The 16,660-nt window shown below is 40.9% G+C and overlaps 1 protein-coding gene across 4 annotated transcripts in view; it reads right to left on the bottom strand.

The window, feature by feature from the left end:
• The window catches only part of GRB10 (growth factor receptor bound protein 10), a 207,138-nt gene that overhangs the window by 22,278 nt on the left and 168,200 nt on the right, over positions 1–16,660 (bottom strand). For all 4 annotated transcript variants that reach the window (XM_006136362.2, XM_075921668.1, XM_006136363.4 and 1 more), the window contains 4 exons: positions 9,361–9,476; positions 5,118–5,192; positions 1,574–1,711; positions 639–749 (listed from right to left, as the gene is read on the bottom strand). In XM_006136362.2, the coding sequence (XP_006136424.2) occupies positions 639–749; positions 1,574–1,711; positions 5,118–5,192; positions 9,361–9,476 (440 nt within the window). The remainder of the gene's footprint in view (positions 1–638; positions 750–1,573; positions 1,712–5,117; positions 5,193–9,360; positions 9,477–16,660) is intronic.

Below are 16,660 nucleotides of genomic sequence, written 5' to 3'. Positions count from 1 at the left end.
CAACACCCTTTAAGAGGCTCACTACTTGACAGGAGTTAGATGATATTATACTCAAACCTGCCAGTCCAAAAGATGTTCTGGGTTTTCAAAACATAGAAGCACTGATATTTACAATAATCCCACACAGAAATTGAACATCCATGTACCTCGGATTATATTTTTAAAGTTTGAGGGCCCTCTCACGTCACTTTAACATCAGAGCTTCTGAAACCCCAGAGTAAGACCCACGTGTACAATTCTAGGTTTCCCATTGTGGAACATGAGGTCTTGTCTGCTCAACTATTTGAAAATGCCATTGACTTTTACATTTAAATAAATTTAAAGTTGACAGCATCATTTAAACAAAAAAATCATATATTAGTATATGCACAACCTGGAACAACTGTCATTCTTACTTGATTTGCTGCTGCGCAAGTTGTATTCCTTATGGTCAGACTATGCTGCCCTCCTACCCTCACTTTCCCACTGCCTGACTCCCCCTGCATAGTAACAGACTCCAAAAGTCTTTCTGAAGTCAACAGGATTACTTGGTGAGAAAACGTCCAATCCTAGTGAATAAGGGCATCTCACAAATTTGCTAAAAAAAATGTCTGATGATGTCAGTTCCACCTTGGGATCAAGTTAATGAGAAGAATTACCTTTACACAAAATCCATAGTCTGTGGGAGCATTATACAATTTCTTGCCTGCTATCAATGAGAAGATATTGCTGTCTTCTAGGTCAGCTAACAACTGCAAGTGTCTTGGCTCCTGCGGAAATAATGTACCTTTTAAATGGTTGGTTTAACTCACTGAAACATTTCAGTGCCATACCATCTCTGAAGAATAACATCCATCAGAGGGCAGTGTACGCACATTTAAACTGCCTCTCTCTAAGCACGTGAAGTTTTATTTAATATACAATAAAAATTAACCATTTGCCCTCTTCAAACTGGTTATGAATTTATAAACAAAGCCAATATTGTTCTCAGGATACATACTGACAAATTGATCTGTATGTCTAAGATATTTGCTTGCAAGGGAAATGCCATGAAACCAAAAACAAAAACCAAAAAGTATTAACCACCCAAAGCCACACAACAGTAGGAGAAAAGAGGAGGTTTATACTGAAAGTTGACAGTTACATCCCGCTACGATAATAAATGATGCTTAAATTCGTTCTGATTAATGTTAATTTGTTTTTCAAATGTAATAATTAATTTGTAACTAAATTAAGCCTTTAGTTACCATCTAAATAAACCCATAAGAAGGTCACTTATGAAGCAAGTGTCTTCTTCCTCATCCCTAATCTCTCATTTAATGCAACTTTGGTAGCCACTTATATCTTTTTATATATTAAAAACATACGTCTTTATGAGTATATTATTATTATAATAAAAAAAAATCAGATATGTAAATTTGAAGGTATGAACTAACCTATCTGGTTTGCTACTTGCCCATAATTTAATGTATTGTTTTGTTAAGAGAAAACTCTGTGAAAACTTTTATATTAAAAAAAATCTACTGCACATAGAAATTCATTTTCAATACCAACAATTTTAATAGGTGAATTCTTAAAAATATATTTAAATTACCTTTGAAGTTCCTTTTGTGGAGCAATAAAGTCCTGATCTTCTCAAACATGCATATAATTTCTTCCATGATTTCCTACCCAACTCTTTCACATGCAAAAAACCTTGAATTTCAGGGCAGCTACTGGAGTTTAAAAAGTTCTGTTGGAGAGGAAAATTAAAAGTTTTATGATTATGTACCATAAACACTGACAAATCTAACAGCAGCCCTGGAGCAAGAAGAAGTCAATCACACTCACTGACTTAGACTTAATGTCCCTGAGTAAGAGCTAGGAATGTAAGTGACTAGTCGACACACTAGTTGACAAATCACTTCCCCTCCCCCTTGCTGCCTCTATCAAAAAGAGGCAGCAAGAGGAATGGGGGAGAAGAGGAGGTGCTGGGGGGAGCTGGCTTATAAACTAGTTCCCACCACTCCAACTCCGTGGGAGGGGGCAAAGGTGCACCTGCTGGGGCTCTTGTACATTTCAAAGGCACAACACCGCCTTCTGACTTTGAAATATAGCAACAGCCCAGTGAGCTCTTGCTACATTTTAAAGTGGAAGCACCCTTATCGACTAACTGAATTCCATCAACTATTCGATTAGTTGATTAATCTAATTTTAACATCTCTACTAAGAGCTGCTATCTTATTTTAAAGCAAAGTTAATCAACATGCACCAGGAAACTTTTGGTGCATGGCAACTGGGTTCATGTGGACAATTAGTGTCCACAAAATCTATGCTGTTGTATCTTGTTTACCAGGCAACAAAGACTGAGGCCTCCAAAGGGCTAACCATTCTTCCATATTTCTGTTCCTCTTGCACTGATGAATACAAACTGATGTTTCAAAGCAACATTTACCTAGCACAGTCATAGGCAGCCACAGGCACTGACTCTGTGGGTGCTCTGGGGCTAGAGCAGCTACAGGGAAAAATGTAATGGGTGGTCAAACACCCACTGGCAGGCAAGCACCTCCCTCTCCCCCAGTGCTTCTTGTCCACTGATCGCTCTGCTACTCATCTCCTCCACTTCCCTTCCAGGGCCTTCTGCCAGCTACAAACAGCTGTTTCATCGTATTCTGGTCAACTAGGGGCAGGTGGAGGGAGGAGGAAGTGGGGTACGGCACACTCAGAGAAAAAGGTGAGCCAGGAGCTTGGAAGAAGGGGTAGAATGGAGTGGGATGAGGATTTGGGGTGCAGGGAGGGAGTGTCTAGTACCCTCAGCTAGAGGAGAACTTGGCACCTATGCAAGCAGCTTATTAATTCTAAGAAACCCAAAAGCCATAAGAAAATGCACCAGCAAGTGTAGCTTGGAAACTGACTGGAATGCAAAACTTCATCCAGCAAATTTAGGTAATGAACAGCCAATTTATGGATTATCCACTTCAAATTCATATCCTACGTACCCCCCTCTGCTCCGCCTGGTGATACGGACAGGCAGCAGAACATTTCATACTCAGTAACTCAAATATACCACATTTAACAGATTCTTACCCAGAAATATTTTGAAAAATTAGGTTGATATGCTATTCCTAACTTATCTAGAGACGCTAGAATAGGAACTAATGGGAACAGTTTAATGTGCATTCAGGCACATAAATCACAGAAACCTAGGACTGGCTGAGGTAGTAATGTAGTACCGTTATCCGATCTTTTAATTTAAAGCACCTTCAAGTACATTCATTTGCTGCAATGCCATCATTTGGTAGGAATTTTCTCTGAACACGTTTGAATTTTGTTGATACAGGTCTTCCATTTAAAACTACTGATTACCAGTTGGGTAAGACCAGGGCTACTGAGCTCAGGACCTTTTTGGCCTCAAATTCTCAGTCTTCCACCTGAAGTGTTTCTCCTGGAAGCTATTTCTATGTTCTCTTCTCACTTTGTGCAATATCATATAAATCAAGAGTAAACCCAGTGAAGTTAGCGGGAGTTGTTAAGCATTCAGCACTTTAGAAGACAGGTCACTTATGTAAGTGCCTAACTTTTAGGTTACATAGTTTGAAAATACTAGTCAATTTAGAAATACATGTGTAAGTAGAGTGCAGATTAGACATGAAAATCTGTCTAATCCAGAGACAGCCATTGGAAGAAGCCAGTCAGTTAGGACTTAACGTTTCATGGCCTTTGAATATTACATAGATGACAATTTTTAAAAATATTGTTTTCTCTTGGTTTTTATTTGCTTGGCAAAAATAAGCCATATTATGAGATAAAATATCTTGTAGGTCAATAACTGCTTCTTTCAGTATGCTCAGCACGTGCTCTGTTAATATTGCTATAACATACTCCTTTATAAAAGCATAGGACTATTTTGAACTGAATAAAAACCTAGAATTATTTTGAACTGAATAAAGTGCATTATATTTATGCAGCATTGTTCTAAAAGGTGTATATGTGTGTGTAGAATAATAATAAATAATAATACAAAACTTTAGGAAAGCATCTATCATTCATTTCTTTTCTCCTATCTGCCTTAGTGCCATTCAGAATATTAAACAATTGGTTTTAATCTTGTTTTGTATGTATATTTTTAGTTATTTTTATAAGAAAGATTTATTCTTTCTAATATAATCACTGACATACGTTTATGTGAAAGCAAATAAAGTTTACACTAAATTTGGTGTAATCATTAGGAGACACTATTTTTACACACATTTATTAAAGCAGTTATATAGCTTAACACATTTATTCACAATCTTAATTTTTATGTTTTATTATGTTAGCAAATGGTGATCCACTCCTTTCTCATTTACTAGACACTGATGTTTTTTATTTGGGATTTCTTTCAGACCATGTTTGGACAGAAATTGTCATGTAATTAAAAATTTACAAAACCAACATTTGAAAATTGATTTAGTTAAATAAAACTACCATAAATTTGCTGACTATATAAGAAGGTAAAGAAGTTTATCATAAACGAGTTTTGCATTTAAAATTATTTTGTGAAACAAGGGAAATATTAACAGTTACTGAACAGATGATTGTTTCCGGTCGCCATGGTTCAGATTTCTAAAGGTATTCAGGTACTGAAAGATGTAGAAAGTTAACCAGTGGGACATTTGCAAAGTACCTAAGATGATGAGATAATTAACTCCCACATCTGGGGGGAGTGGCATAGGCTAGATGTCTGTCTACATACACAGGGTCTCAGCTAAGACTGTACTTAGGTAGGTATCCTGTCCTACCAACCAGGCTGCAACAATTACACTGCTATTTTTAGATTTCCTGATCTGGGAAGTATACCTTTAGCTGCTCTGCAGTTGTGACATGTGTGGTCAGCAAACTGACATTTATCACATTCCCACAGAACACTGCAACAGCTTAGCCATCATTGGCACTACCAAGAGCAGCAGCCCTTGGTAATGCCAGATGGCAATTTAGTGGGCATATGAAAACTAACAGTTAGTGTTTATAGTTATTTAAAATCTAAATTAAGCTGGTTAAAATCTGCCAAAAAATTGAACATTATGAACATGCACTCTTTTCCTGGTCACATTTCCAGTCCTCTCATCTTCTTCCCTTGTCCTTTATAAAGACTACTTTAGCACAATGTCTTAGAATACCTGCAAAAGTTGTGATTGTGGGATGCTGCCATTTGATTGCTGACACCAAGCAACCATCTGCTCTGGAAAGAAATTCTACAAGGGGGGGAAAAAAAGACATGTTGGAGTCAGAATGCATTTACATACTTCTGGTTAGTTAGTGCATAGATGGACTAGATCAGAAGGATCTTTTCCAATCTCCACCATCTATGATTATTAATTCTAATTGAATTAAAGACTTCCTTATGTTATGTGTGATGCTAAGCTTTCAAGTCTAATTTACTTCCTTTCTTCCCTCCTACAAAATACCCCAACTACACTGATGTGGCTTTTTTTAAAAAAATGAAATTTTGAAATATTTTATAAGTACATTTCTCCATGTGTGAAATTAAGGATAAATTTTTATCTTCTATAAAGAACATTCTTCTCCTTTCTCTACAACAGAAAACTCAATCTAAGATCGCTTTTGAAGTAGGGTCAGGAGTTTGGACAGTGGTGGGAAACCTCCGGTCCATGGGCTGCAAGCAGCTCATCAGGCTAAGTCACTGGTGGGCTGACAGATAGGTTGTTTACCTTGCGCTCAACAGGTGTGGCCACCCGCAGCTTCCACTGGCCACAGTTCAGTGTTCCCAGCCAATAGGAGCTATAGGAAGCAGAAGCCAGCAAGTCCTTGCACCCAGTAGCACTTCCCGCAGCTCTATTGGCCAGGAATGGTGAAACAGCCAGTGGAAGCTGCAGGTGGCAGAACCTGCGGATGTCAAGTAAACAATCTGCCTGGTGGACTGCCAGTGGTTTACCCTGATGAGCTGTGTGCAACCCATGGGCTACAGGTCTCCCATCAAATTAGGAATTAAGAGACTTTTGTTTGGAGCAATGGAGGGAAAGGATGGTACTGTGGTTAGGGATCTAGCTGAGGAGCTTGGAGACCTAAATTATTGACCCTACTGCACCAGAGACTTTCTGTGAGGCTATGGGCAAGTCACTTAGCTTCTCTGTGCTGTAGCTCCCAACGGGTAAAATGGGGACAATAGTACCTCCTTCAGAGGGTGTAATGAGGAAAACTATATTAAGGAACGTGAGATGCTCAGGTACTACAGAAATGGGTTTGTGACTGTGTGCTCTTAAATACTTTAAAATAGTTGTTTTCTCTCTATAACCGAAGTACTATTCTATGTTGTATTAGGTTGGAGTCGTGAATTGTTCAGTTTCAGCAGAATCAATCATATTAATTACCCAAACTTTAATTATGAAAAAGCATTGATGTGTAACTGTCAGGGCTTTTTCCCCCACCATTTGCTTAGCAACTCTGCTTCAAATCTTGACACTTTTCAATCTATCAAGACAAAACCCCTTTTAAAATCTTTTCCAATACATTGACTGTGCTCAGGGCAATGTTAATGTACTTCTCATAACGAACAGTTAGCTAAAAAGTCTTCCAGGAAAATGAATACGAATTTTGAGCACACACACATAACACAAGACCTGCAAATTTGCTACAGCGTTCCCTGATGCACACACTAGATATTAACAAGTTCTAAGTAAACACCCGTTCCTCTTACATAATTGTCATTGCACCACAATTATTCATTTTAAAACCAAGTATCTTGTGTCACAGTAACATGGTGTTTCCAGATCCTCTGAGCACTGTACAGATGCTCAATATTATGATCTCATTATTTACCACGAATTATGCATCAAAGTCAAAACAACTTAATATTCAAATTAGGGATGTTAAATATCAGTTAATTGAGTAGTTGAATAACCTCGTTAATTATTATTGGTTAGTCGACTATTATATAGCCCCTGCGGGTAGGGCCAGTAGCCAGTGTGCTCCAGCCTCACTCTCGAGGAGCCCTTTGACACCCCGCTGCTGCCTCTGCCTCGGAGTGCCAGGCAGGAGCTGGTCTGTGAGGGGAGCCAGTTTTAAAACCAGCTCCCCTCATGTACCAGCTGCCTGTCACCCTGTAGTGCTGCCTCTGATAAAGAGGCAGCAGCGTGGGGTGGCAGCAGCCCTTGTCTGGGAGGGGAAGAGGGTGGATCTGAGCTCCTGTACACAGCACTAGTCAGAACTGAACTGGGCTACCTGCCCACCTGGCTCCTAATACACTTTAAATGTAGAGCCACAGTGGTGGTAGTTCCCGGACCCATCACAACCCTGGACTGCCAGGCTGCTGGTCAGCCTGCTAAAAAATGTACTGGGGGCAGGGAGAGAATGCATGTAGTCTATAGCACTAACATATATACTTTTGCTTGTCGGTTAATTGACCACACTATTACATTCCTAATTCAAATGATTATCTTATTCCAGACTTCCTCTTCCTATCCAAATTTTTGTACCACATTTTAAAATGTCTTGCACCTAAGTGCCTTGGTGTACTGTATGATATACTTGCGGTAGACATTAATTACATTATGTTACTCTTTGCACTATTAATCATTGTTAAAACACTGAATGCATGGTAGCTATAAAACAAAATTAAGAATTTGCCAACAAGCTAAATGGCAATAAAATCTATTGAATTTAGGTATTCTATTCATTCTACTTTAGCTAATAAAAGTCTCATTCTTCAAGGCACTAATAGATTGAAGGTGAAAGAGGAATCACCCTCACCATCATATAATTAACCAGGTGAATTATGACAATTAAATGTTCTGTCTTCCAAAAGTACTGGCTAACACCAGATGCTTATATTTGACTGAATGGACTACTGCAGAGGTTTTTAAACTTTGGGTTGCAGCTTATATAGGCAAGCTGCTAGCTGGCCTCAAGATGCTTTGTTTACCTGCATCTCTGCGGGTACAGGTGATCGCAGCTCCCATTGGTCCCAGATTGCTGTTCAGACAGTGGGAGCTGAGGGAAGCATCTTGAGGCCAACTAGCGGCTTGCCCTTACAAACTGCGACCCGGATTTTGAAAACCCGGGACTAGTGACCTGATCTTGTACAAAAAAAAAGAATGAAGCATCATTTGAACATGGGATTAGAAGCCAAACTTCATGGGTTCTGTTCTTAGCTTTGCTACCAACTTAAGTAAATCACTTAAATAAATGTGTTAGCTAAACAGTTGGTGAACTGAGGTAATGTTTCTGTAACACATGGTGTGGCAAGACGTAAGGTTAAAGCTCTCTGAGATTATCAGGTAAAAAGTACTACTGAAATACAAAGGTTATAAATCATGTATGTTCCACCCAGATATTTCAAGGTATCATGTTTGGCAAACTGCCCCAACCATTTGCAGATCCAACTGCTAGTGCACACAACTAAGGTTCGCACCCATTGAACCATGTCTGTACAAGTATGAAAATCTGGTTCCAAATAAGCTTAACATGATTGCTGTACTGTTCAAAATCACAACAGCTTTTAGGTTCTTACAGTGCTAGCATTAGTTTCGGTGATATAATACAAAATGAACGGAAGTTTCATAGGCAGAAGGGAGGGGATGAAAAGCAGAGGCAGAGTTATTTTCATCAGGACAGGAGATAGCAACCCACTAGAAAACAGTAATATGCCTACCTATAATTAACCCCCATTCAACATACATACTGATACACAGGGAAAATAATCAGGTATGAGAAGTACCTTAGAGGTTACCCACAGCTTTCTTCATTACTGGCAAAAGCTACAGGTCTAGATAGTCATATTATTAGGACAACTGGCTTCATATCAATAACTTTCAGGACGATGACCAAGTTAAGCTACTGCTGCTTAGAAAAAGCAAGCTAGGCTTTCCCTTTTTTTGGTCATTATTAGACATAGCAAAAGCCACCTTGAGACAATTAGATTGTGCAGTCTGATAACCATCAAGATTGTCATTTTGGGGCACAAAATAAATTAAGCCTCTCTAGACGACAGTCTAGAAAGCTGTTTGGTACAATGAAGTCCTTATCATGATCATGATTAACATATATAATATACTGTGGGATCCTCGATGTGTGAAGCACTATACAGATAGTCCCCGACTTACGAACGAGTTACATAACAAACACTTGGCCGTAACTCAATCTGTTCGTAAAAGTCGGACTCCATTCATTTAAATGTGACCACGCTATTCATAAGCACGGATTGCGCATTTGTAACTCGGGGACCAGCTGTAATGTGCTTAATGGGAGGTTGGTCGTAAGTACAAACGGTCGTAAGTCGATGCGTTCGTAACTCGGGGACCACCTGTACAATGACACAATAAGCAACCACTATACAAAGATACAATAAGCAACAGCTTCTGCTCCCCAGACAGCTTTACAGTCATTCTGGATAATGAGACTCACCATTGGATTTTTAAAAAATTCATATTTTGCATAATTCTTCCTGAACAAAAATTTACTTTCACTTCCCATAGTTGACTCAACTTGGACAACGAGCTCATGGTCTTCCAAACACCTTTCTGTGGAGGAAAAAATGCACGATTAATGTCTAAATCAGTCAGGAAAAAAAAAAAGAAACATGTTCCAAATAGTACTAGTCAAACTGGTCTAAATAAGTGATGTACAGATTAAGGATGTTCAGAGGCAGGTAACTGGCTAATCATGTACTTGATACAATTTGCATCCACTACATGATGAGTTGATAAGGGAAGGCACTCAGTCCTGGCTCATGCCGGGTCCCAGAGCTACTCCTATCGTGGCTCTGCAATGGGAATAAGTCCCACACCCGGTGTGAGCCTGGACTTAGCAACCCAGCTCAGTCCGGACCGCTGTGGCTTTGCATTTTAAATGTAGTAAGAGCTAGCCTGGCTCTTACTATGTTTAAAATGCAGAGCTGCAGCAGGGGTTGCACCTGGACCCAGCGCAAGCTGAAACTGAGCCAGGCTTGCTCAATCATGACTTGCACTGTGTCCAGCAGCCCGTATCCACAGGAGGTCCCAGCAGAGAGTTGGGACATGACACACACACACACGCGCACACACACACACACACACACACACACACACACACACACACAGCCAGACTGGGCTGCCGCAAACAGAGGCTGCTCCAGCAGCAGCCCCTGACCATGGCTGGGACCGCCCACCCCCGTGGAGAGGGGCTGCTCCGCAGGATGGAGAGCAGCTTCTGTTCACAACAAGTCTGGATCCGCCATGGACAGAGGCTGCTTTACAGCAGCTTTCTCTGCCCTCTCCTCCGCGCTGCTGCCTCTGATACAAAGGCAGCAAGCGGGGCGGGAGGGGAGGGGAGGGGAGAAGAGGAGGAAATGCAAGTAGTTGACTTGACTACTTGCTTACATTCCTAGCTCAGATATCCTTTATGAAGTTAACAAAAGCCTCTGTGGCCAAAACTGGACAGAGGGGCCCTAAACCATCGATAAAGCAATTCATCTTTAAAAATGGTATAAATTTAACATGGTGGGGTTTCACTATAGATAAGGACATTTGGGAAGGAAGAGATCATAGGACGGTTTGTGTAACTCAGTGTTTGGAAGAACCCTGAGTAACACAAACTGAATGCTTTTGGTAGTTGGTTTATTGTAATGCAATAAAGGAGTGGGGACAGCTTTAAGAAACAAGAGGGATGGGGCCACTATTCAGGCTTGCAACGTAATTGAGATGGAGGGGGAAAAAAACCATCCTATTTAGCCACACATTTCAAAATCTAGTATGATCCTCAAATGAACTTCAGGACAGATTTATCAGATGCTGGGTTTATTTTAGAAGAAGTTAAGAGGAGTGCCAACAGACAGACAGAGACAGAGGTTTTGTACTTATCACAGGGCAATTTTCTGCCACTAGAATCCGTAATCAGTACTAATGAAAAATTCTACCACTATGGCTTCTAATAATTCAGTCAAGAAGTACAATACATGTCAAAGAATGGACTGGCTGGCTTAATGGGAATTATTCCACTGAAACAAGTAGCTCAAAACAGCTTCTAGAGGGCAAATGGTGCAACTCTACTCTGGGACAATGATGTCAGTGTCCTGGCAAGGCCTACTGAATGTTTCTAGGAAAACGTCTCAGTATTTTTCAGAGATAAAGTGGATGAGGTCATCTCTCTTAATGGACCAACTTCTGTTCTATGCAGCATTGCTCTAGCCATGTTGGTCCTAGGATATTAGAGAGACCATCTGGGTGAGGTAATATCTTTTATGGGATCAACTTCTGTTGATCAGAGAGACAAGCTTTCAAGCTTACACAGAGCTCTTCTTTCCTTTGGGGAAATGTACTCAGTGTCACAGCTAAATATAAGGTAGAACAGATTGGTCAGATAAAGCCATTATTCCCCCTCTCCTAATGCCCCGCACAACTGGAGAGGTGTTAACAGGCCACTTTATGTTGAATAGTCCCTTGCAGAATATGTTACCTATTTATGCTAAACTATCTATTCCAATTAATATTTAGTTGTGACACTCTGAATTTTTCCCAGACTTAAAGAAGAGTTCTGTGTAAGCTCGAAAGCTTGCCTCTCTCACCAACGGAAAATGGCCCAATAGAAGATAGTACTTCACCTACCTTGTTGTCTCCTTAATAGTGTGGAACCAACACAGCTGCAACACCACTGCATACAATGTTTTCCAGATTGTTCAGACGGTTAATTTTCAAAGTTTCTAGTATACAACTAGGAATTGGCAAACCAATTCAAATAAAACCGCAACTATCCTAAAACACTGCTTAAAATGCAAGCCTCTTGTGGTTCACAGGAGTTTAGGTAATTCCTCTCTCACTTCACTTTTACATTTCAGTCAGGACCAGCATTATCAAGTTACCATGGGAAAAAGCTTCTCGTGATTTTTTTTCAAGGCTAGTGAAAAGCAAAAAATGATTGAAATCACAAAAGCAAGCATATTCTTGCTTGACATTCAGTTTAATTTAGCAAACTCAAGTTAAGATTTACATTTCTTTAGTAATGATCCACTGGCAGGCCAATAATCTTTTCCCCACCTGCACTTGGCTCAACTGTGATATGTCATTGTGGATTTGAGATTTCCAAGTCTTTGAGGCCATCAGATTGAATTTAGGGATGTGAATGGTTAACCAGTAAAAATCCTAGTAACCCGGCTGAACTGGAGCAGCCCCCACCCATGGTGGGGGGAGCAGGCCCGCTGTGCCACTCTGTAGGGGAGGAGCACTCCAACCCAGACGAAGCAGCCTCGCAACCACCTCCATTTAAGTGTTTAACCAGTTACCTGATTAAACAGGATTTTACATCCCTAATTGTACTACTGAACTTTTTCTTGGCCTAACCCTGAAGATCATTTGGAAGATACAGACAGCCAGGGCTTCCAGCAGCCTCCTTTTTAGACAGCATTCTACCTCAGGGCAGACCCTCAGCTACAGGTTGAACCTCTCTAATCTGGCACTCTCTGGTCTGGCAATATCTGTGGTTTGGCATGGTTTTATTTACCAGATATCCACTTATCGTGGGTGTGACCAAGTTTCCCTCAGTCCTATAAAGTTTGTTTACAGCCACCAGTCTTGGCTCTCAGTGTTCTGTGCTGTTATATAGCTCTAGTTTATCCCTAAATGTCTTTTAAGAGCCCAGTAAGCAGTGAAGCATTGGTAATGCTGCTAGGCAGTATTGACCCCTCCTGTGGTTTGGTAAATTCTCTGGTTCGGCACCTGTCAGGTCCCGAGGGTGCCAGACTGGAGAGGTTCAACCTGTAGTATAACTTGCCATAGCTTCACTGAATTAAATGAGACTGTGACACCTTACATCAGCTTAGGATCTTCCCCTCCCCTCAAGTCTCCAAATTTTCCATTGACTTCTGAATGTAACTTGAGATACTGATTTTAATCCATAAATCTCTACGGGTATGTCTACACTACCCCGCCAGTTCGAACTAGCGGGGTAATGTAGGCATACCGCACTTGCAAATGAAGCCCAGGATTTGAATTTCCCGGGCTTCATTTGCATAAGCGGGGCGCCGCCATTTTTAAAACCCCGCTCGTTCGAACCCCGTGCAGCGCGGCTACACTGGGCACGAACTAGGTAGTTCGAACTAGGAAGCCTACTTCGAACTACCTAGTTTGTGCCCCATGTACAAGCTGCACGGGGTTCGAACGAGCGGGGTTTTAAAAATGGCGGCGCCCCGCTTATGCAAATGAAGCCCGGGAAATTCAAATCCCGGGCTTCATTTGAAAGTGCAGTATGCCTACATTACCCTCGTAGTTCGAACTAGGAGGGTAGTGTAGACATACCCTACTTTATTTGGGTCCTGGCCACCTTAGACCATCTCTTTCTCCAACAGGTAACAAAACAGTTGGGTGTCCCCCTTCCACCCAGTAATGTTTTGATTTAAAGATTAGCAACTCCTTAGTAGAGTGTACCCTATAAAGGTCCATGGGTTCAGACACTGACTGTTCTGGTTCATCTTACAGAGCTTAAAGTCTTTTATCTTTCACAATACAGTATAAGGCTCACACCGATTTTAAAGTCACCTTCAGAGTATGTCTTGCTTATCCTAAAAAAGTGTAATTTAGGCCAACATGTGTCAATGCAGTTTGTACTTTGCTGTTTAGTCTGTCTAAATACACCCCATGAATGTTTGAGAGAGGTATTGCATAAAGATGAATAAAGAGTTCTAAATATCAATCTAGGTCTGAAATTTTGTGGTGGCATTTCTGCTCAAAATCCAGAATATGTTACTTCATGTTGATGAGACAAGCCAATCAGAATTTGAGCATTTTAGCCAATTTAGATGTGGAGGAGAAGAAAACCCAGAGCTGTCAGTGTGCGACATCTTTACACAATAGGGATGTTAGATATAGTGCAACTGAATAGTCATGTAACCGCACAAAATATTATAGGTTACATGACTATTCGATAGTCATGGGTGCGGGGCAGCAGTTCCTGTCTATGGGAGGTCCGTGCTCCCCACGGACAATGGCTGCTCTGCAGGATCTCAGAGGCTGCTCTGCCACGCTGCTGCTCTCTAGGCTTACCAGTTAATTGTGTAGTTGACTACACGTCAACATCCTTATTACACAACACAGGACATTTCTACTTTTATTGATGAGGCTTTCTACATAGCTATTTGTCTACGGTTGTACAAACAAGGGATGTCAACATGTAGTCGACTATACGAGTAACCAATAAGCCAAGGCTTATTGGTTAATCTTGTTGACTACATGCATTTCTTCCCCTGCCTTGCAGCAAAGTGTGTGTGTGGGTGGGGGAGGGAGGGCAGCGAGAGCCTGTGCCCATGAAGAGCTGTTTGCCTCTGATAGAGAGACAGCAGTGCGGAGGGTAGCCTAGAACCAGCTTTCAAGCCAGCTCCCCATGTGTATCGGCTCTGAAGACCAGCCTGCTCCCCCATACTACCTCCTATAGAGGCGGGGAGGAGGGCAGGCAAGAGCCTGTGCTGGTGGGAGCCAGCTTAAAAGCAAGTTCCCTCCAGCACTGGATCTGCAGTGCTGCCTGCCCCTACCTCTGCTCTGCTACCTCTATCAGAGGCAGCAGCTGAGTGGGAGGGAAGGAGAGGTGCCCCAAAGCAGCCTCAGTCTGAGCTCCATGCAGACAAAGGCTGCTCCGCATTCCACGAACCAACCTCTGTCTGCAGTGAGCCCGGGCCCACTATGGGCAGAGGCTACTTCACGGCAGCAGCCCCCGTATCAGAGGCAGCAGCGCAGGGCAGCAGGTAGCCAGTCCGCAAGGGGAGCTGGTTTTTAAACTGGCTCCCCTTGTGGACCGGCTCCACCTGCCACCCCATGCTGCTGCCCCTGATTCAGAGGCAGGAGCGCAGGGGGTTCTCTTGCAATGGGGGAGCACAATGGCTGCCAGCCCCACTCCTGAGGACTATCAAATAGTTGCATAACCGCTAATATTTCTTGTGGTTACACGACTATTCAATTACATGATACCTAACAGCCCTAGAACCAAACACAACAATTTTAGAGATACACTGAACGTTTGGCTAGAAAATTATAATCATCAAGAGTTTTAAAATGTAAATTTACATAATTATTGAGAGTTATATATTTTTTCTGGTTTCTTTATGCTTATCTTTAAGAAGTTAAACATGCTACTCTACTTCTTGCTGTTCACATGAACTGTCTCCCAGTTTTAATCAAATCTCATACCAGGATTTAATTCCACATTGCCATTATACATGGGAATACTACAATTGTGCACATCTGTAACAGATTTTTCACGATGAGTAAAGCATGTCCATGTACCAGACAATAATAATCCACAAAGAACCACATAACACTCTGGAGAACTCTAACTGTAACATTTGAAGAAGGCTGATTTGACAAAGTTACTAAAAATGGCATTTTTTAACCAATCTGATCTATTCCTTATATTTGTTCAAAATTCTCTGTGGAGTTACTTCACAATGACAACCATTTTTTAAAACTGCTTTTTATTACTGTTTAAAACTGCAGAATAAATGCAGCCGAGTTCAGCATAGGATCCATCTCATTTCCCCAGGGGTATAGTACCCAGAAAGTTCTGATTACAGAAACATTACTAAAGGCATTGTGCAGCAGTCAGATGTAACAAACAGCTTGATTTTCATTTTTTCAGTTACTGAAGTGGCTCCTAGGAAAGTCATATTTTTACTCGTAAAATTAAATAAATTTTATGTGGAAATAAATGAGGCTATGTGAATCCAGAACCACACAATGCCATTACTTTCCTATTCATATTTCCTACACCAGCTCTACACTTTAGAGCTCTATCACAGTCCTAGGTATGTACAATTTTGTTTTCACTTACCAATATTAAATAAACCTTTCCAGTTAGAAAATGAGGTTTACAGGCAGAGATTTTTACATGATTCAGAAACCTATTTTCACAAACATGTTATCTCATCGTCTTTATCAGACATCAGTAAGAAGCTGAAATAATTCAATTCCCTCCCCTTTCAAAAATAGTTAGGTAATAGTGAAGCAAAAGGACAGCAACATACATGTCCTCCCTTTAAGGGCTTTGGCATAACCAAAACCATCAACATGTTAGTGAAACACAGACTGATGGTCTCACATGTTAGTGAACACAGACTGATGGTCTCACAAATCTCACAGTCTAAAAATCAACTCAAGTGATAATCTCAAGAGTAATGGTTCTCTCCGGGGCAAACACAGAAATGTAAGTTCAAATCTTTGTTTATACAAAATCCAAGTAGAAGGCCTCACTTTTGCAAAACACAATTACTCGACCAACCTGCTACAGAACTGATGCACGAACGAAATAGCATGCAAGGAAGACACTAATTTCTAAGAACGTGTAAGATTTTCAAAGCTACAAATAAAAAGGTTGGATTAATTCAAATTTTATAAATTTATGTCAGATTTTAAGGAAGGGAAACATTAGATGCCGGGAATCTATACGGGTCTGGAGGCTGTATCAGAAACACTGCTTCTATATACATAGTTTTGAATACAGAAATTAATTTGCACGTTCACATAGTTTTCTGCAATTTGCACATGGAAGTATTAGTTGGGAGATACAAATGAGTGTGTGGAAAGTGAAGAGTTTGGTTAAACCCCTTTGGTAGCTGGGAGTCCTAAAGTATCACCACACTAACATCAATGAACTCCACACCAAAAATTAAATCATGCCACCATCTGTGCTGGCTTCCCCTCTAGTTGTGGGATGCTCATCATCCCACTCCACTCCAGTCTTATCCCCA

Source organism: Pelodiscus sinensis, chromosome 2 (assembly GCF_049634645.1).
Source record: "Pelodiscus sinensis isolate JC-2024 chromosome 2, ASM4963464v1, whole genome shotgun sequence".
Taxonomy (NCBI): domain Eukaryota; kingdom Metazoa; phylum Chordata; order Testudines; family Trionychidae; genus Pelodiscus; species Pelodiscus sinensis.
This window is presented reverse-complemented; position numbering and strand designations above follow the sequence as displayed.